Genomic DNA, 22,642 nt, shown 5'->3' with positions numbered 1-22,642 from the left:
CTTTTGTTTGACTTTGGCTGAAAGTTATCAAAGTTATAGAAGGGAGTTCATCTGTATAACTCAAGAATTTAGAATGCATCCTGCTGTTCAAATAAACTTCATAACAAAGCCCCAAAACTTTATAGAAAGGTATTTTAAATATTTATTAAAATTTTTAGTTAACACATAGCCTTTTGTGTGAACATTTCCCTAGTTTACATCAGGGACAATTAAGGGCAATTATTTATTTAATTTTAGTATTAAAAATAGTCTTGTGTCTGAGTTTTTTGAGATTTAATACAGGCATACACATTTATTTATAAGGAAGTTTTTGCTTGAGCATCAACTTACTAATTTAAAGTTGGTATCTAATATGTTTGGGTAACTCAAAGTTTTAAATATTATTTTTAAAAATTAAAATAATTTAAAATATGCATAAATTAATTTTTTTGCAGCTTGCCTAACAGACATGGGATTCAGTAGTATTTTCTATTAGGAACATATGAAGGAATGGAGATAGGAGAGTGTCACTCTCTTTAGATGTTTGAAGGACTTCATATTAAAGAAAGGTTAGATTTGTTTTTCATGACTTTTAGGTATACAACAAGGTAAAAGTAATAGAGAAACAGACTTTGTCACTGAGTACAAACTTTCTAAGAGAGTCCTCTAAAGATGGAGTGTGCTACTTTTAATTGGTAGAGAACGTTCCATCCTTTGGCTACTTAATGGAGATATGGTGGTGAAAGGATCACTCTCTTTGGATAGATAGTTGGATTAGATGCCCTTGGGAATCTCCTGCCATCCCTGAGTTGTTGTAATTGAGTAAACACATGCAACCATTCTCCAGACTGCTCACAGCATTCTCTTCATAATAACAGTAAAACTGTAGCACAAGAGCTTAAGTGGAAAATAAAAGAAAAGGAAATTTTGTTGCCAGGTTACTAAAGAACAAAAAGTAGCTGGTAGCTTTTCTCTTCTGAGGTATTCTAATTATCATAATTTATCCGGATTTTCTAGTTCCTGGCTTCAGGAGCAACATCATAATAGCAGTTAATCTCTCTTTCCTGTCAGTTGATTTTATAAATGCCTTTGGCTTAATATAATTAAGTTCTCTTTTGAACCAGCAACATGGTTGAATTAGCTATAGCTCTATGGCTGATCCTGAAAGAGTTAATACCGAACAATAAAAACTGACCACTTTTGAGTCTCTTTTGCCAGCAGCCTGTAAATTGAATTTGCCCCAAAGGAAATGACAGGCATAAATAAATTCAGTGAAAGTTGACTTACTGGATTCTTTCTGTGGTTCCATGACATAGAATCCAAACAAGTTTGTATTCTGGATTCACACAAGTAGCCTTTGATCTTTAATGCTAATTACTTTGATGCCAGAATAAGTGGCCACATACATCTGTCCTAAACAGATATAATTAAATAATTTCTGTATTAAACTTGGCTCTTAATCCTTTCTAAATAAGTACCATCAATGAAGAAGCTTTAAGAGAATGCAGATGAGCCGTGAAATTTTGCAGAGCTGGTGGAACAGAATTTTTATTGAATTGAAGTTCTTTTTTCCTTCTCTTTCCTTCCTTTCTGGAATTCAGACTTAAAATTGATGTTAGCAAACTGGTATTTAATCAAATATTTAGAGAACCCCCTTTTAATCTGTTTCTTTATTTTTTAACTAGTTTCAGAGTATTTAATACCTAAGGTATCCTTCTCAGCATTCTGACATGCTGATAATAACAAAACTTCCTAGATTTTAACTTCGTGCCATGATATTCTTTAAAGCTTCCACAAGCTTTAAGTTAAGAAATGATCAGATGAAACATTGTAAAATGATTTGCACAAAAGGTAGACACTGGGGGAAGAAAAAAACACTTACTTTATAGACATCTGAAATCAAATTCCAAGGATTCTTGAATAATTTGATATTTAATTACTAATAGTTCCTTTTTTAAATTTGAATTTTCAACTGTCTTATGTGGATTCCATGATAGTCTTATTGCTAGTCAAAAATACATCTAGCTTTATACTAAATTGGTTCTGGAAAGCCACATAACAAACTTCTGAGTCGGGTAATTTCAGACTCAGAGTTCATTTTTTTTTTTTTTAAGATTTTATTTATTTATTTGACAGAGAAAGATCACAAGCAGGCAGAGAGACAGGCAGAGAGAGAGAGGAGGAAGCAGGCTTCCCACTGAGCAGAGAGCCCAATGTGGGGCTCAACCCCAGGACCGTGGGATCATGACCTGAGCCGAAGGCAGAGGCTTTAACCCACTGAGCCACCCAGGCGCCCCTCAGAGTTCATTTTTGAAGTAAAGAGTTCATGTCAAAGTAAGAAGTTCAGGGGCAGTGGGGTGGCTCAGTTGGTTAAGCATCTCTTTTCAGCTCAGGTCATGATCCCAGGATCCTGGGATTGAGCCCCATGTTAGGCTCCCTGCTCTGTGGAGATCCTGCTTCTCCCTTTCTCTCTATCTCAAATAATAAAATCGTTTAAAAAAAAAAAGTTCATTTTTAAAGCAGACCTTATTGCAGATGTATCTGATAATGAAGAGTCCTTTTGCAGCTCCATCATCACCATTTAATGTTTGGTCTGTGAGTTCCTTATGATGTGTGGAATACATGGAATGCACGTATATTTCCAGGTGATAGTAAAGAACTCTTTTTTTTTTTTTTTAAAGATTTTATTTATTAATTTGACAGAGAGAAATCACAAGTAGATGGAGAGGCAGCCAGAGAGAGAGAGGGAAGCAGGCTCCCTGCTGTGCAGAGAGCCCGATGCGGGACTCGATCCCAGGACCCTGAGATCATGACCTGAGCCGAAGGCAGTGGCTTAACCCACTGAGCCACCCAGGCGCCCCAGTAAAGAACTCTTGAATGATGTTTGTAATGTTGTGTACTCTTTCCTGCATTCAGCAGTAATTTTGTCTTGTGTACCACGTACAGTGCTAGGTATTGCTCAGACTATGAAAGTGAAAGAGCTCTGCCTTTAGGTACCTTTATTTCTGGAGAGAACCAGTAAGTTATAACGTAGTCTGTTTCACTCAGTAACGGAGGTAGGAACACGGTGCTGTGAGAGCCACTGATGAGTATTAATTCTCCCTGGAAGCTTCACAAGAACTGGTGACTGGTTCTGGAAGATAAATAGGAAGATGCAGTAGAGCAGTGGGTGAAGGACTCTGGCCTTGTGGATGTAGAGAGCCGGCGGAAGTTGGGTGTGGCCGGGGTGTAAGGCTGATAGGGCAGAGGTAAGGAGTTGAGACCAGAAAAACAAGTCAGAGCCAGGTTGTGAACAGGTTGTATGGCTTATTTACAGAGTGTAAAATTGTATCCAGAGGGCAAAATTGAGCTGAGGTAGCATTTTACTAGTTGTTTAAGAAAGTACCCCTTTCACTTTTTTAATGTTTATGAAATAGTAAACCATCCGTATAGCAAATGTCAGGTGTGCTTTCATTAAAATGAACTGTTTATTGATTGATGGGGTAAAAGTTTACTGGTTGCCTATTACTTGCTTGGTGTTGTTGCATATGGGGTTTAATATATAAGGAGGAAGACTTTGTCTTTTCCATTGAGGAACACTAGTAGAAACAAGGTTTAGTAGTAAATATTACAAAAGTGTTGTTATATAGTTTACGATGTTGTATAGGTTACTATTTAATTTTTAATTTTTTCTACTTATTGTATATCCTTCAACACTTCAGTTGATACCTGCTTTGAGCCTATTTTTTATGATATAATTGATGTATAATATTATATTTGTTTCAGGTGGTAAAGTGTAATGCTTCCATAACATATGTTATGAAATGATCACATTATGTCTAGTTAACATTCATCCACTCATCACTGCATATAGTTACAAATGTTTTTTTCTTGTGATGAGAACTTTTGAAATTTACTCTTAGTAACTTTCAAATATGCAGTACAGTATTATTAACTGTAGTCACCATGGTGTACATGACATCCCCATGATTTGCTTTCTAACTGGAAGTTTGTACCTATTAACCATCTTCACTCACTTTGCTCAACCCTAGCCTCTAGCAGCCACCAGTTTGTTCTGTTGCTATACGTTGAGGTGTTTTAGATTCCACACATAAATGAGATCATATGTTATATATCTTTCTCTGACTTTTTTTCACTTAGCTTAATGCCTTCAAGAGCCATTCATGTTGTCACAGATGGTAGGAGTTCCTTTTTTTGGCTGAATAATAGTCCATAGTGTATATGTATGTATGCTTGCATACATACACACTTAACTCTTTATCGGTTTATCCATCATTGGACACAGAGATTGTTTCCATGTCTTGGCTATTGTAAATAATGTTGCAGTGAACTTGAGGGTGCAGGTATTTTTTCAAGTTAATGTTCCTTTTCTTTGGATGTATACCCAGAAGTGGAGTTGCTTGATCTTGTGATAGTTATAGTTTTAATTTCTTGAGGAACTTCTGTACTGTTTTCCACAGTGGCTGTACTAATTTACATTCCCACCAGCAGTGCACAGAGTTCTGTTTTCTCCGTATCCTTATCAATACTTGTTATTTCTTGTCTTTTTGAGAATAACCATTGTAACAGGTGTGAAGTGTTCTTTCATTGTCTTTCATTGTCCTTTTGATTTGCATTTCACTGGTGACTGATGTGGAACATCTTTTCATGTGTCTTTTAGGCCATCTGTATGTCTTTGGAAAAGTGGGTATTTAGATCTTCTCATTCTCAAATTGTTTTTCTGCTTGAGTTGTTATGAGTTCTTCATATATTTTGGATATTAATTCAGCAGATGAATTTGAGCCTTTTATTCTTTGCATAACTCCTATCTCACATAAATAGCAAGTTATACTGTCTCATCTATATTGGTTAATAGGGCCCTTGACCACAGACAGTTGTGCCATGTATGACTGGAAACAGTTGACTGTTTCCCATGTGTGTTTTTGTTATTCCATATATGTTTTGTCTTTCTGACTGATCATAAGGTCCTCATTAGCATATATCCAACCTTACTGTATTTTGTTCTTCATAGTATCTAGGTCAGTGCTATGTAAGAACACTGAATGTTTAATAATAGTCGTCCATTCTTTTAGATTTCCATAGACCTTTTTTTTTTTTTTTAAAGATTTTATTTATTTATTTGACAGGCAGAGATCACAAGTAGGCAGAGAGGCAAGCAGAGAGAGAGAGGAGGAAGCAGGCTCCCTGCAGAGCAGAGAGCCCAATGCAGGGCTAGATCCCAGGACCCTGGGCAGAGGCTTTAACCCACTGAGCCATCCAGGTGCCCGATTTCCATAACCTTTTGAAGTACAAGTCTTCAAAAGTAAGGTGACAAAATATCAAACTCCCTTTTTAGTAAAAACGTAGCATACTTGTTAGATGTTAGCAATGATTAGCTTACTGTTCTAGCTTAATGATCTATTGAGAAAATTATTAATAATCAGCAATCATAATTGTGCCCAGTTTATAAAAAATATCTTTGCAACAGTTTGAGATACTTAATTTTCATGGATGTATGATTTATGTGTAGATTAGGTTTGCTTTTCATTTGATTATGTTTTCTCAAATATTTACAAAGTATTCTTAATTCCTTATTGTTTTGGAAGTTTTCCACAAACATTTGCTTCTATGAGTTTATTTCCTGATGCTAATTTATATTTGACTATGGTAGTATCCTCTGTATTATAGAAAAATAATGGCTGCTGTAACAGGGTACATCTCTTCAATGTGAAATGTATTTATGCATAAACTTCTGAGTAATCTAATTATGCATAAACTAATATTACAGTGTTTATTAAAGAAAAAATAACTAAATACATTAATTGGATTCCCATGATGAGTCTGAGCATTGTTGTAGAGCAGTAACAATAAAGAGTGCTTACTTGCTACCTTTTCCTTGATTCCAGGCAAATAGCACATCTGGCCTTTATTTATTTTTATTTTTATTATTGTTATTGTTATTTTTAGAGAGGGAGCAGAGAGGAGAGAAAGAATCTTTTTTTTTCTTTTTCATAAACATATAATGTATTTTTATCCCCAGGGGTACAGGTTGTGAATCGCCAGGTTTACACAGTTCACAGCACTCACCATAGCATATACCCTCCCCAATGTCCATAATCCCACCCCCCTTTCGGAAACCTCCTCCCCCCAGCAACCTTCAGTTTGTTTTGTGAGATTAAGAGTCACTTATGGTTTGTCTCCCTCCCAATCCCATCTTGTTTCATTCATTCTAGGAAAGAAAGAATCTTTTTTTTTTTTTCCTAAGATTTTATTTATTTTATTTGACGGAGAGAGAGAGATCACAAGTAGGAAGAGAGGCAGGCAGAGACAGAGAGGGAAGCAGGCTCCCTGCTGAGCAGAGGGCCCGATGCGGGGCTCGATCCCAGGACCCTGAGATCATGACCTGAGCCGAAGGCAGCGGCTTCAATCCACTGAGCCACCCAGGCGCCCCGGAAAGAAAGAATCTTAAGCAGGCTCCAAATCTAGCACCCAGCCAGATGTGGGGCTTGGTAGCACAGTCCTGAGATCATGACCTGAGCCAAAATCAAGAGTTCGACACTTAACTGACTGAGTCACCTAGGCTCCCCTTGGCTTTCGTTTTAAAAGAAATTTTTAGTCTTGCTCCAGGAGTCACCTGTGTCTCTTTCTTTTTTACCTTTGCTTTCCAAATGATCACCCTAGATAAAAATAAAAAGGAAACCAAAAAGGGGATGAGGAGTGAGAGAGGAGCTCCATTTTTTTTTTTTTAAGATTTTATTTATTTATTTGACAGAGAGAAATAGTGAGAGATGAGCATGATGAGCAGGGGAGAGAGGGAGAAGCAGTTTCCCGCTGAGCAGGGAGCCGCATGCCGGTCTCCATACGAGGATCCTGGGATCATGACTTGAGCCGAAGGCAGACGCTTATCTGATTGAGCTGCCCAGGTGCTCTGAGGAGCTCCATTTTTAAAAAGTGCTTTAAAATGGTGTCTTTTTTCTGAACACAATAGTGTTTAGTGTGTCCATCCATTTTAAATTAGTACTGACTTTGAAGATCAGGAATCAGATTTATCTGTTACAACCTCTTCATGATATAAATTGAGAAATCAAGATTTAGAGAGATACATAGTTTTTCTCAAGTTTACAGAGTTTGTTGGCTGAGGGACTTGAGACTTGAACTGCAGCTTCAAAGTTCATATTCTTCGCATGGTATCATATTTAGTGTTATTCAACTTTGACTTCTATTAAAACAGATTATTAAATAGGAGATGAAATCAAATCTGCACTTTAGCTGCTAGCTTACTATGTTCTCAAACTGAACAATTGACAGTTGAAAATTTATTTCCAGGGCACCTGGGTGGCTCAGTTGGTTAAGCTTCTGGCTTCAGCTCAGGTCATGATCCCAGTGTCCTGGGATGGAAAGCCCTCTATTAGGCGCCCTGCTCAGGGGGGAGCCTACTTTTCCCTCCCCCTTGGCCTCTCCCCCTGCTTGTGCTCTTTCTCTCAAATAAATAAAATCTTTTTAAAAAAAGAAAAAGGAAAGAAAATTTATCCCCCTAACCTGTTTTCAGGTAGTGGTTGCATTAGACTCACCTGGGAAGCTTTTTTTAAATTACGGATCCATGAACTCTACATAATTAACATCTCTAGTGGTGAAACTCAGGAAGGTTTCATTTTAAAGTCTCCACAGAGGAGTCTGATATAAGTTCTGATTGTGAATAATTTCCCCAATCTTTGAGTCTTCTTAATAAAGAAACTACACAGAAGGCTGGTATATCTCTTTTAAGATGGTTTTTGTATATGTGTCTAGTATCAGTTAGTTGAGTGACCGCCTTCAGCTCAGGTCATGATCCTGGAGTCCCAGGATTGAGTCCCGCATTGGGCTCCCAGCTCCACAGGGAGTCCGCTTCTTCCTCTGACCATCTACCCTCTCATGCTCCCTCTTACTTGCTCTCTCTCTCAAATAAATAAATAAGATCATAAAAAAAAAAAAAAGAAGAAGGGCAAAAAAATTTGTCCATGATACAGACTTTTTTGACTTGATGTGTTAGGCAATAGGCAGCTGTTCTGTATTCTTGGATGATGGCACAATTAAGGTGACACTTCTCTTTGCTGTCAGGGAAAACATCATATTACATCCTTTAAAAATATTTTCTCTTCCTGTTGCCTACTGCTACCACTCTGAGTCTTCATCATCTTTTAACTGTAATAGCCTTATTGATTTTCCCATCCCGTCTATCTTCTGGATTTCTGTTAAAGTAATTGTTTCTAAAAAGCAAATCTATTGTGTCATATTGCTTTATAAAGTCCTTCAGTGAGTGGTTCCCTATTACCCAGGATAAAATCTAACCTACATAGCCTGTCTGTTCACAACAGTTTGCCACCTCATTACCAGTTCTCAGGAAATATAAGCTATGTATTCTGTATCTCAGCCGTAATGAACATAATGTGTTCTTTTATAACTTTACATATGCTGTTCTTTCTGCTTATGATTTTTTTTTCAAATTGATCAGCCTTGCCGATTCATATGAATCTTTTAATACACTTCAGATGTAGCCCGTCCTAGAAGTTATCAGTGTATCCTTTCCTCCTCCTCCTGTTAGCATTCTTCTTATTGCTTCTATGGTAATTGTCTGACTGACCCTGTTAGACTGTGAGATTACTGAGGAGAAGGACGTATCTTTCATTTATTGTTGCATTCCCAACCCCGAGTACAATGTCTGACAAAATAGCATTCAGTAAATTTTTAAAAAACCAATCTGAATTAAATCGAGTTCCTTGACATACTCAGTTAAACATTTGGCCATGGTAACTGAAAGAATTGGCAGTAGTCTTTCTTTTTTTAAAAAATCCACTATGGATATTTACCTCTTCTTATTTTTTATGATTTTCAAATAACTTGAATTTTCTTCTAATGCTTAAACTGTTTTTTCCTCATGTAGCACAATGCCTTACTTATAATCATGAGAAGTGGAATATTACTGTGATTCATGTTCTAGGCAAAGGGAGCTGTAATTAAGATGGTAAAAGGTGACAACTTTGTGTGTTCAGTGGAACAGCTATTTCTTTGCCTTCTGTTACATCAGAATACACTGACCAATGCATGGAATGCAGTGTTTTTCTTTGTATTGAATTTATGCTTACAAGAGGACAAAAAGGTGATAGATGCAATTAAATTATTCTTTTGTTCTTTATATTCTTTTTTACAGTGTATCTGTGTTCCTTGGAATATGTTGTTCTGCCACTAAAAAGCAGTATGATTTGGCAAATTATTTAATGGGTCTGGGCTTCAGTTTTTGGTCTATAAAGCAGATAGTAATAGTACTACCTCATAGGGTTGTTGTGGAAGTTAAGTGAATTATTGTATGTATGGTGCTGACATACGTAGTAAGTATTCTAAAGTAAGTATTCTAATAGCTATATTCATCCCATGCTGCTTTCCTCACCTTGGCCTCCATTCAGTTCCGTGATTATACTGAGGTCTTTGCTATCTCCAGGTCTTTCTGGATGCTCTTTTCTCTGCTGGGGTTGCAGTCTTCCATTTGATTGGCTCCTACTCAACTCCAGGTTTCCTACTAGACTGGCAATTGCAGGACAGCACAGTGTGTGCCTGGCAGGGTAGTTGTGCAATAAAGATTTATTGAGCAAATGAATAATTGAGGCTTTGTAGAAAGGAGAACAGATCGTGTAGAATGAAAGGTTGCTTCCTCTAGGGTTGTAGTCAGAGCAGGTTCTCTCGTTGTAGGCAGGGAAGAAAAAAGAGAGCCCAGATATGTGTATATGTATTATATACACACTCATACAAATTAAATGCTAAAATTATAAATGTTTAGTGGTTGAAGTATTAAAATAGGAGTCTATAGGTTAATCAAACTCTGCCTAAATGGTGATCAATTTAAGCTTAGTGATATTTTTAATTGCCACCCAGTAATTTGAAGATGATATTATTTATACTTTAATATATTGCAGCTACACTTCAAAAGAAGAAACTCTTGGGGCGCCTGGGTGGCTCAGTTGGTTAAGCATCTCCCTTCAGCTCAGGTCATGATCCCGGAGTCCTGGGATCAAGCCCTGCATTGGGTTCCCTGCTCAGCCAGGAGTCTGCTTCTCTCCCTGCCCCTTACCCCACTCATGCTCTCTATCTCTTTTGCTCTTTCTCTTGCTGTCTTTCAAATAAATAAACAAAATCTTTGGGGTTGCGGTGGAGAGACTGGTTGAGGAGTACGTGAGAGTTTATATAGTGCTATCTCTTTTGTATGTGTTTGAAATTTTCTGTAATAGACTCCTTTAAATCACAAAAACAAAATGTATTTAGCCTCATAGAAAATGATTAACTTAGAGGTGCCTGGGTGGTTCAGTCAATGGAGTGTTGGACTCTTGATTTTTGGCTCAGGTCATGATTTCAGGGTCATAGGATCAAGCCCCCAGTTGGGCTCCGTGCACAGCACTAAGTTGGCTTGTCCCTCTTCCTCTGCTCCTCCCCCTGCTAGCATGTGCCCTTTCTCTCTAAAAAAAGAAAGAAAGAATTAGGAAAAAAAAGAAAAGAAAAGAATTAGCTTATAAATTGGATTTTGGGGGCGCCTGGGTGGCTCAGTGGGTTAAAACCTCTGCCTTCGGCTTAGGTCATGATCTCAGGGTCCTGGGATCAAGCCCTGCAACAGGCTCCTTGCTCAGCGGGGACCTGCTTCTCTCTGCCTGCCTCTGCCGACCTGTGATCTCTGTCTGTCAAATAAATAAATAAAATCTTTTTTAAAAAATTGGATTTTGTTCCACTACATTATTATTGTATTTGAATAATGAGGATTTTTTTTCTGTTTTTTATTTCATCAGCAGATGCCTAATACGAACAAGCATAGGTACCCTTTTTCTAAAATGCTTGGATATGAAAACATTCATTTTTAGCCAGGGTACCTAGAGACATCCTGCTTCTCCCCGTACTGCCTAGCACATGGTGGGTTCTCAGGAAATGTTTTGTGAAAGAGTATGCAGGAGCAGTCACAGACCGAAAGGGAGTTTTGTCTGTTGAGCTCTTTCATTGCAATTTATTTGTTGAAGAAACCTTGGGCTCTTGTTTGCTGTGGGCTTTCCCATCATTTGAATTCTGCTGATTGTATCACCATACTATAATTTTTTAAGTTGATAGTTGTATCTAGAGCTTCATCAGATTCTATTTTGACTTTTTAAAAACTACTGTGTAATTAGTATTGTGCTCTTCCATCAGGAAGTCTATGGTATCAGATTATTTTTGTGAAATTTAACACTATTCTTTAAGTTTGAAGTTATAGAAAAATTATGTTTTAGATGGTGAAAATTATAGGCTTTTAAATAAACTTATTGGGGGCGCCTGGGTGGCTCAGTGGGTTAAAGCCTCTGCCTTCGGCTCAGGTCATGATCCCAGAGTCCTGGGATCGAGCCCCGCATCGGGCTCTCTGCTCAGTGGGGAGCCAGCTTCCTCCTCTCTCTCTGTCTGCCTCTCTGCCTGCTTGTGATCTGTCAAATAAATAAATAAAATCTTTTAAAAAATAATAAATAAATAAATAAACTTATTTAAGAAAATTGATCCAGACTAAATTTCCCAAAATTTGTTATTGCAAACTTAAAAAATAAGTTTTGATTTTTATTTGTATAAGACATTGTCTTATTCCATTTAGGTTGCTATAACACAGTACCACAGACTGGTCTGTTTATAAACAAAAGAAATTTGTTTCTTGTTTTTTTGAAGTTTGAGATATCTAAGATCAAAGCATTGGCAGGTTGGGTGTCTAGTGAGGGCTCACTTCCTGTTTCATAAACAGCTATCGTTTTGCTGTCTCCTCACATGGCAGAAGGGGCAAGGGTTTTCTCTGGAAGCTCTTTCACAAGGGTGTTAATCTCATTCATGAGGGCTCCACCTCATGACCTATGTATCTCCCTGTGGCCCGCCAACGCTCGCCCGCGAGGAAGGAAGACCACCGACACAGGATTCTTCTCTATCACGCTTTATTGAAGTGCACTTGGTTGAGGTTTGTAGGGTGATGGAAGCAGGAAGCGCCTGGGTAGAGCCAGGGCTGCACATATATACAGGCTAGCTGGGGCGTGTCTCATTCTGGGGTACGTGGCTCACTATGGTAGGTCAGCCTTGTTGCTGGGCAGAATAAGCTTAAGGCCACGCGTCCAACCACTTGTTTACGAGGCTCTCCGGCGCCATCTTGTAATGGCGGCAACGGGTTGCCACATCTCCCCCTTTTTCTTTTATTTTGCAGTCATGGCTAAAATCAGAGGAGTGTCCCCTAGTAAACATGTCCTCCTTTGCCTAGGGACGGGAGAGAAACGGAGGTACCCGTATGCAGACACTCATGACTTTCAGGGTGGCTCACCCTGTGCACTCCTAGGTGCAAACCACCCGCGGAAAATGCAAGGTTGTCTCTATTCGGGTGCAATGGGCTACTCAAAGCCCTCCGAGTGCAAGAGCACAACCTATGTTTCATTTAACATGCTGAGCCAAGCTTGGGGAGATGTTCCAGCCTCTATAGCGGCAAAGGCACGCGCTATGGCCACCTTCTCTCTTCTGCGAGCCCTCATTACCCTCAGAATTAAGAACAAAGCCACCAGTAGTCCTGCAAACATTAGCATGCCCATGACTCCTACTCCAGGAGTGGTAAAGCACAAGGTGCCTTGAAGGTTGAAATTTGTAGCGTTATAACGCTGTACCTTATTATTGATTTGTTTACAGGGTAAATCAAAAACACATTCTGGAACATACAGATGGGGTAATATTTTTGTCGCGTTTGTGACTGGCATGGGGATGGGCCATGTTCTTGAAACGGCCCAAAAGGTAGCTCCCTCAACTCTGGTCAGGCAGATCATCAGCACTATCAGCATCTCCAGGGTTGGAGTCCATGTCTGCTTCTTTGGTGTTGTCATCGGTTCTTTCATCCAACTTTCGCGTCAGTCGTGATGGCACCCACACCGGATCCGAGCGGTCCTGTGGAAAAACACAAACAGCTCCCCTGGATCTCCTAATCACGGGATCCGGTCCATACCATTTGTTATCCAGGATATCTTTCCACATTACACGTTCCTTTATGGCCTCAGCCTCTTCTGCGTGTCTATCTGCCGCACTTTTGCCATTGGCATCCAGAATTAAAAAATTGATAGTAAAGATTGCTAGGGATAGGCGATCTCGAGGGGTCATAACCGCCTCTATTCCCCCTTTTTGTTTTTGTATTAGTTCTTTAAGCGTGCGGTTAGCGCGCTCAAACCCAATCCCTTTCTATCATTTTTCAAGCTAGGACTGACTAGCTCTGATTCTCTCTGCAAGTATTTACCTAGGCCTTTGCCTGGCATATAGCCTTGTTTCATCATCAAATCTTTGCTCTGTTTGGAAAACGTTCCCTCATTAGTCAGAATTAGATTTAATTGACTCTGGACATCTCTTCCCCAGAGATTGATGGGAAGGTCCAGTACGAACGGCTGAAAAGTCCCTTTGTTCCCTTCCATCCTCCAATGTAGAGTTTTTGCACTAATCTCAGGTGTGTTTTGATAGCCTAGCCCCTGTAATGTTTGAGAGGCCTTTTGCAGCGGCCAATTCCTTGGCCAGAATCGTTGGCTCATGACGCTTCGGTCGGCCCCCGTATCTATTAGACCGGTGAAGGCCTTTCCTTCTATCTCCAAACTACACATGGGGCGACCTGTTAGCTCCAAAGATAAGTAGGCCATATCGACTCCAGAGGATAATGCCAAAAGGTGAGTGACACATAACCCTAATTGTACCCTGATAGTCTGGGTCAATGATCCCGGGGAGGACCAATAAGCCCCTCATGGTGCTGGATGATCGGCCTAAAACCAGCCCAGCCGAGCCTACAGGAAGAGGTCCTGACATGTCAGTAGGAACCGCTTGTATACCCATACGAGGGGTTAAAACCAGTCCGGCGGTGGCGCAGAGGTCCAGCCCCGCGGAGCCTGTCGTGGCTCGTCGGGTGCTCTCGGCGGCTGAAGGATCCCCTCCTGAAACGCCCCATATATTTTCGGGCCCTGAGGGCGTGGGCCCCTCTGCATGTTTTTTGACTCCGGGACATATGGGTTATTTATAGGTTGTCCATTAATGTCTTTTGTGGATCTACACTCATTGGCCCAATGTTTCCCCTTCTTGCATCTTGGGCATGTCCCTGGCTGCTTGGTATTTGGTCCCTTTGCCCTAAAGCCTTCCTTGTTAGGACAGTTTCTCTTTACGTGTCCCGGCTGTCCGCAAATGAAGCAGCCATCACGTCTCCCGTGCTTAGTAGCCGCTATCATAGCTCTGGCCAGTCCTTCATTGGTGAGTGGTCCTCCTATCTCTCTGCAGGCCTTTAGCCACGCATCTAAACCTTTTCCTTTCCATGGTGTGATTGCTCGCTGGCAATCCTTAGTGCATTGCTCATAAACAAGCTGTTGCACTAGAGGCATGGCCTCCTGAGCGTCTCCAAAAATTTTTCCAGCTACCTCTATCATTCTAGCCACAAAATCTGAAAAAGGCTCATTCGGTCCTTGGATTATCTTAGTCAGGTTTCCTGATACCTCTCCCCGTTTAGGTATCATCCTCCATGCTCTTTTAAATATTTCTACGATCTGCTGATAAACAGGCACCGGGAAGGCCGTCTGGTTATCAGCCCACTGTCCCTGCCCCAGTAGCATATCAGCAGTCCAGGGTGCTGTGTTTGGTGTACGAGCATTCACTCGCGCCTGATTATGCGCGGCTTCTGTAACCACTGCTCTATAGTCTAGATACTGTTCTGTGTTTAGGCACGCTCGAGCTATCTCCCACCAATCATTTGGTGTCAGGGCTGCGGTGGTGATCCTATCCAGTAAAATTAACGTATACTGTGCATTGGGCCCCCAAGTACGGGCGGCCTCTACTAAGTCCTTCAACTGTTTGTAGGGTATGGGCTCATGATATCTTTGCTGGTTTTGGTTTTCAAAGACAGGGAACGCAACAGCGTCCAGCGGGGTGAACTCGGCAAGGCATCTGAGCGTTTTTCGAGAGAGCCTATGGGCCCCTCCGTTCTGCTTGCCTGGATAAGGCGGAGGCGGAGCTCTTGCCGGAGGCGGCAGTCCGTATCGCTCCTCCTCATATCTAGCCGCCTCTTCCTCTAACTCCTCCTCCTCGTCCTCCGTTAGTGAGTCATCTCCCGAGTCCCTCTCTTGCTTTACACTGAGAGCGGCGAATTCCTCATAGAACTCATCTAAACTCGGGTAGATGGGTGCACTGGGAGCGGTTGCCTGATGTTTTTTGTGCTTACTTTTATCATCTGTTTCCTTTTGTTTTTCACTTCCTCTTTTATATCCCTTTTCTGACTTCTTCATTTGTTTTTTGTTTCCCCCTTCCTTTATACTACTTGATTCCGAAAGGCTGTCCTGATGTTCCGCTAAAGCACGCCTGCCCTTTTTCAGATGCTCTACGTGTTTTCCGTCCCGTAAGCACGCATGTATAACTCTCCATAAGGGTAGGGTGCCTGATTTAAGCTGCTGATTGGCCTTGGCTGCATCCAGATCTCTTCCTAACTTTTCCCAGCAGGGAAGGTTTAAGTCCCCCGACACGGCAAACCACGGGGCACACTCATCTATGTCTTTAAGAACGGATTTGACTGTCCTCTCTGAGATCCTTAACCCCCTCTCTTTTAATAGTGCCTGTATGGGGCTCACGAAGTCTGGATATTTGCACTCACGTATCCAAAAGCAAAAAAGCAAGGCTACAACTGCAAGGACAATTATAGCTATAGCAGCTACCCAAGGCTCAAGTGTCCAAAATAACATACCGGGGAATACTTACCGGCGCCGACCACTTCGCATGTAGAGTTCTGAATCCTTTCTAGGCTCCCCGCGGTGTCCGCCGAACTATCCCGGGTCTCGGCACCAGCTGTGGCCCGCCAACGCTCGCCCGCGAGGAAGGAAGACCACCGACACAGGATTCTTCTCTATCACGCTTTATTGAAGTGCACTTGGTTGAGGTTTGTAGGGTGATGGAAGCAGGAAGCGCCTGGGTAGAGCCAGGGCTGCACATATATACAGGCTAGCTGGGGCGTGTCTCATTCTGGGGTACGTGGCTCACTATGGTAGGTCAGCCTTGTTGCTGGGCAGAATAAGCTTAAGGCCACGCGTCCAACCACTTGTTTACGAGGCTCTCCGGCGCCATCTTGTAATGGCGGCAACGGGTTGCCACATCTCCCAAAGACCCCGCCTCCAATGCCACCATTTGGGAGTTCCATTCCTACAAGAATTTAGGGTGGGCATTGGGGGGGCGGAGACCCAAGCATTCAGTCTATAAGAAATATGTTAAGATTTGTTGGAACTTGTTAAGTAGAATCATTGGGAATCTTGGAGTTATATCATAAAATATAAAAAGATTTCAGAATCTCATAGTTATAATCCCATAGTACAGATCTGATATATATAGCAATGTAGTTTTGTGTTGGTCTGTTTTGGCATTCATTAATTCTGACTTCTGCTCTATCTAGACTGTTATTAATCCCATCCAGCTCTTCCTTAGGCATAGCCTTCAAGGCTTTTGATTGTGAACTTGGTTAATCAACTTCTATATCTGCTGTAGAGTCATTTGTACTTTTCAGAAGTTTTGAGCTTAGCTTGGTGTAACCTCTAACCTTGAAACAGAATCTGGTAGATGTTTTAAAAGGGTGATTGGGGTAGGGGGTGCCTGGGTGGCTCAGAGGGTTAAGCCTCTGCCTTCAGCTCAGGTCATGATCTCAGGGTCCTGTGATCAAGTCCCACATCAGGCTGTCTGCTTGGTAGGGAGTCTGTTTCCCCTTCTCTCTCTCTGCCTGCCTCTCTGCCTACTTGTGATCTCTGTCAAATAAATAAATTAAAAAAAAAAAAAAGGGTGATTGGTTGTGCATTTAAAACACACTTCTTCCTTCTAGTGCGACTTTGTCTCCTAAACATTCTGAGATTATGGGGGATTTTACTTTGCTTTTTAGAGGTGTGATTATGATTTCCCAGCTTCTCCATAAGTAACCCCAGAACTAAAACCAGTCATGTTTGGGATTCTTCAGTTCCAGTCTGTTTTATAGAGCCCTGTGTAACAGCTCAAATTTCACGTATTCCTCTATACCCAAGAAGAATCCTGCATTTGCCAAGTGCCAGTCTTGTACAGAATTGGAAAATGCCCTCAGGAAAGAAAATGTTTAAGGATTTTCAAAAGGATCCTTCTCACATCCTTGCAGCCTGGAATTCACATTCGTCTAGTCATCACTGATTCTGTAACTCTGATATCTTTTTTTTTTTTTTTAAGATTTTAAAATTTATTTTAGAGAAAGAGTGAGAGTGGGGGAGGGGCAGAAAGAGAGGGATTCCCAAGTAGACTCCCTGTTGAGGAGGAAGCCCTACTGGGGGCTCCATCCCAGGACCCTAAGATCATCACCTGAGTTGAAATCAAGAGTTGGGTGTTTAACTGACTGAGTCACCCAGGTGCCCCAAGGATTTTATATTTATACCTCTTAGAAATGAAAAATATTCTAACGTGACAAGTAGTATGGACAGTATTACTGCCTTTATATCATTGACAAAGATTAAGATGTTTTAGAATAGCTTCCTAATATATCATTTATAGAACAGCATCTCTTTTAGTTAGTTTTGTTCTCTCTTCAATGACAAGCTCTATTTGGTTGTTACTCATCTGTGAAAGCTTATACATTAATGAGTAGTAAAGATTTCCCTCAAAAAGTAAATAAATTGATAATAATTAGCTTTTACTTTTCCTGCTTGAAAAACAGAGACATTCTAAAGATGTTGTAAAGATATTTTCTTTCATTTAACTCAGGACTTCAAAAAAGTAAATTTCTTTTTCTTGACAAGAATGCTATTTTGTGTGCGTGTGTGTGTGTCTGTGTTTTCTAATCTACATCTGATTAGACATAAAATGCCTATATCCGAAGCAGACTGCAAGAAAACTGGAGATAACTTAGTAAGAATAGGCAATTAATTGGGAAAATTTAATCAGTGATAGCATTTATCAAGAAGACATGAAGTTACAAGAATCACGAAAAACATTACCTTTATATCAGGGATAAGAAATAAAGACCTCTTGTTTCTTTAACTATTTTATCTAAACATTATAAAAATAATGATACAATTTTGTGAGTGGGAATAATTGCAGAACATTCGAACAATTTGGTTTGTGTTTATATTTACACTGAAAGTTTCTATTTATTGTTTGATGGGGGTAGTGATGCCCTTGACATAGAAACACATTTTGTAGGTAGGCTAACAAGGATTTGAATCCCACTCTCTTTCATTCATCTTCATAAGCTATGTTTTATTCGTAGCAAGCATTTATTTAGTGTTTACTCTTAGCCAGTTGCTCTAAGTGCATGGATATTCCTTACCTATTTTATTTTATTTTTATTCCTTACCTCTTTTAATTCACAGAACAGCCCTTGGAATCACTTCTTCTGTAACACAAGTCTGTCACAGTAGTAAGTGATGAAGCTAGGATGTAAACTGAGTTCCGTAAAACACCAAAGCCCATATTAAATATTGTGTCATACCACCTCCCTGTGCGATCCTGAGCAACCACACACACACACACCCTAACTCTGTAACCCCCAAAGCTTTGGAAATTGCTAGTTTTTTCATAACTTCTTTGGTGGCAAAATGAGACTTGAATGGATGAAAAACATTTACAGCCTTTGTTCATCCCATTTAGTGTGACTGCATACATGTTGCTGCAAAAATGGTGATGTATTTGATTTAGGGTGTCCTGTGGTTGATCTTCTCTGGAAATGTTAACAAAATATATGGTGTATGCACTGTATTAATTTTCTAAAATGTAAAAAATTCTGAAATCAGAAACATTCCCAGGTGGCTATGGCCCCCATTTAACTTCCATATTACTTTATTTTCTTTCTGTAGAGATGTTAACATCAAACCCAGTAGGTTTTAATAAGAATTATATGAAATAATTAACGTATGTAAGCATTTAAGGTCCGTGGCATATAAGTATTTAATTTATTGGTATTGTTACTATCATTATCTTGGAATTTATATTCAACTGTGCAGAGTTTGGATCCTAAAGTTATTAGAATTGTTGAAAACATGAGTTTTGTTTAGCTTGCAGCTGAAGCCCAACACTGCTTTGTGTCTGTGTAGGATTAGTAGGAAACTATGCCTTCTACACATTGTAGTCACTTTGACTTACCACTGGCTATTTAACACAGTATGATTTTCTCCTGTAAGTGTTTGTTATCCCTTAGTGCAGTATTTCCTAACCTTTTTTTGTGTCGCTGCACACAGAGAAAAGTCTTTCCTGAGATCAGTGAAGGAAGAGGGTGCTTGTGCACCGCTGCTCCAGGGTCTCCTGGCCACCTGAGGGCCGAGAGAATCAATAGCATGGCACACTGTAACACTTTGACAAAGCAGCCTAGAATTGTGTACACCAAACATAAGCGGAAGATAAATGAAATGATGAAGATTACAGTGAATTTACTTTTGTTACCTCTTTAAGTATCTATTTCAGAATAGGTGAAAAAATCCACATAAAACTAGGTGAAAGTTATAATTTTTTAAATTGTTCATTTCTTAATTGTCTTCTAGCAGTCAAGAATGAAGTAGATTAGAATTTTTTTTTAAAAAGTAAGAGGTAGATTGACTGTTTTACATAGTGCTTTATATAATGTATTTGTTGGAATCTTAAGGATACTCATTTGTAAGTTAGAATTATGAAGAAACCATGACACTGTTTCATCATTTAAAGCACTTCTAAGAGTAGATAGGACCAAAGATACATTTAATTTAGGGCATTTGTTTTTTTTAAGGGTCTGACATTTATTTTTTCCCCAAATATTACAGTAAAACGTAGGTAGGGTAGGATGATTTTGTCAGTTTTCTTTTTAATGTAAAATTCAGAGTTTGGCTGTTGGAAGTTATTTGCAACAGGCTTGTATGCACAGGATACAAGAAGTTGTTTCACATTATTCACCCACCCCGCCCCTTTGCCAAGTCTATGGGGTGAATCACAGCCAGATTAAAAAAGGAGTGTAGAGTTAATTCTCAACCAGATAATATGTTTCTAGAATGTTAGTTGAGATGTTTTCCTCAGCTATAAATTCAGGATAGGGAGGTGGGGCAAACAGTATATAGGGAGTTGTGAGTATAGCCCCTTTGGCTAAGGAATTTGAGGGTCAGGGAGACACTCCACATCCTATTGGTTTATTTTGAAGGAAAGGTTATTTAGTTTGAAGGATATAAACAGGATTTCTTTTTCTTGTGGTTCTTTGTGGAGGAGACTCTTTCCTTGCCTTCAGTTAACCGAAATGGGGTTAGCTGAGTCCATGGCATATCCAGGGGCCTATTTGCAGTTGGTGGGGCTCCTCTTTACCTTTTGAGGGATGCATTTCCTGTGCTTTTTCTCTTTTCCTTTTGTGTTTCTTAAGATTTTTTTAAATTTTTATTTATTTGATAGAGATCACAAGTAGGCAGAGAGGCAAACAGAGAGAGAGAGAGGAGGAAGCAGGCTCCCTGCTGAGCAGAGAGCCTAATGCCCCAGGACCCTGGGATCATGACCTGAGCGGAAGGCAGAGGCTTTAACCCACTGAGCCACCCAGGCACCCCTCTTGTGCTTTTTCTTTTTTCATGGACTCGAATAGTAAGGTTGGGGACAGGAGGGAGGCAGAAGTGGAAACCGAGTCCTTGGTACTCACTTAATTCTGAACAGACTTGGAGCTCTGTCTGCTCAAGTTGGGGTCTTTTTCAAGAGGAGTTTTCAGAGATAAAATAATTTTGACAGCCTTACAAATCTTTCTTTTAATACTTCAGAAATGTTCTAATTTGCGGGGTTTACCACCTTCAAAAGCTTTAAGAATATTGGATGATTCTATAATAGTATATAGCTCAGAATATGTTATTTTGGAAATAAATATTGTTAATATGTTATATTATGTTAGAATATGTTAGTTTGAAAAGAATGTGGCTGGCATTCAGCACTTCATTGAACCAGGGCTTATTATTTATCAGCTGCGTTCCTTAATTTTTCACAGAATGTTACATCTTCATCTAAATCACGAATCTGAATTATATTACTATAAAACCTAACAGTGTTCCCTAAGATAGCATAGTAGTAACTTTTGTAAGAAAAAACATGTTAGTGGGGAGCCTGGGTGGTTCAGTTGTTAAGCATCTGCCTTCAGCTCAGGTCATGATCCCAGAGTCCTGGGATTGAGCCCTGTATCAGGCTCCCTGCTCCAAGGGACGCCTGCTTTTCCCTCACCCGCTCCCCCCTGCTTCCCCTCTCTCACTGTGTCTCTCTCTATCAAATAAATAAATAAAATCTTTAAAAAAAAAAAAGAAAGAAAGAAAGAAAAGAGAAAACAAGTAGTAACAAAAATTGTTTCCCTTAGAGGAATAGAAAATAAAGATAATAACAAAATAAAATTCCAGAATATATGAAGTCATTAGGACTAAAAATCATGTATTACACATGTATTTTATATTTTTATATTATTGTAATGATTGGTATTCCTTGTCATCCCCACAGGCATGTTACAAAGATAAATACAGTCTTTTCTCAACTCTTTATTATTAACCTCAGAAATGTGCAAGTGTTGATGTGTTAAGAGTTTAGGGATTAGAAAGCTGCAAAAAATGAGTTTTCTGTCTCTTTTGGGAAATAGTGTTGCTTTGTGAGTGGAATTTGCAAGCCAGATAAATTCTGTAGAGTTAGTGAGTGGTAATGTAGTAGTCACTTTACAGAGTGTGGGGTCCTGAAACAGTTGGTGCAGGTGGATAACAGTGCTGTAAGGGAGGGAAATCAAAGTTCACATACAAAGTATCCATAGGGACTCCACATTTTGCAGATTCTCTTTCCCTAAAACAAAAACAAAACTTTGTTTTTGGATCGTATTTCTCAGATTTCAGAACTCATTTTTTTCCTTTCAGAAAACTGAAGAATGGGAGAAAGATAAGACTGAAGCAGACATGGAAGAGTATGTATGGAACAATAGCTCCTCTGAAAAAAATATTCTGGAAACACTTCTCCAAATCAAAGCTGCTGAGAAAAATCTGGATGTAAATAAAGAAGAGCTCCTTGCTACGAAAGAAGTTGAAGAGTACAAAAAGTCTGTTGTTTGTCTTAAGAATGAAGGGGACAATGAAAATACCCTTTCTCAGTACAAAGAATCAGTGAAGAAACTATTAAATCTAATGTGATTTATTTAGAAAAATCTCCTTGATTTAATTTTTATTTTATGATTTTTAAAAATCTCCTTGATTTAAAATCTCCATGATATAATTTTATAATTATCTCACTTTATATAAATTTGAAAATGCTAAAAAAAAAAGTTTTTACACATTTCAGATTTTTTTTATTAGTTTCAGAGGCTTAGTGATTATTATTAGTTTAGTGATTCATCAGGTGCATATAACATACCCAGTGCTCATTCCATCGGTTTTCCTTTTTAATACCCATCCCCCAGTTACCTCATCACCCCACCCACCTCCCCTTCAGCAACCCTCAGTGTGTTTCCTAGAGTTCAGTGTCTCTTACAGTTTGCCTTCCTGTCTAATTTTCATCTTATTTTATTTTTCCTTATCTTCTCCTGTGTTCATCTCTTTTATTTCTTAAATTCCACATATGAATGAAATCATATGGTATTTGTCTTTCTCTGACTTACTTATTTTGCTTAGCATAATACTCTAATTCTATCCACATTGTTGAAAATGATAAGATTTAATTCTTTCTG

General features: G+C 39.5%; 1 protein-coding gene across 1 annotated transcript in view; it reads left to right on the top strand.

The window, feature by feature from the left end:
• LOC309868508 (small ribosomal subunit protein mS35-like) overlaps positions 1 to 22,197 on the top strand; it is a 47,689-nt gene extending 25,492 nt beyond the window's left edge. The window contains exon 6 of the mRNA XM_082738432.1: positions 21,840 to 22,197. Within this exon, the coding sequence (XP_082594558.1) occupies positions 21,840 to 22,109 (270 nt within the window). The 3' untranslated portion in view covers positions 22,110 to 22,197. The remainder of the gene's footprint in view (positions 1 to 21,839) is intronic.
• Positions 22,198 to 22,642: the final 445 nt, after the last annotated feature.

Source organism: Mustela nivalis (genome assembly GCF_964662115.1).
Source record: "Mustela nivalis genome assembly, chromosome: 7".
Classification (NCBI taxonomy): Eukaryota; Metazoa; Chordata; class Mammalia; order Carnivora; family Mustelidae; genus Mustela; species Mustela nivalis.
The sequence above is the reverse complement of the archived record's forward strand: the minus strand, read 5'-3'. Positions and strand labels throughout refer to the sequence as shown.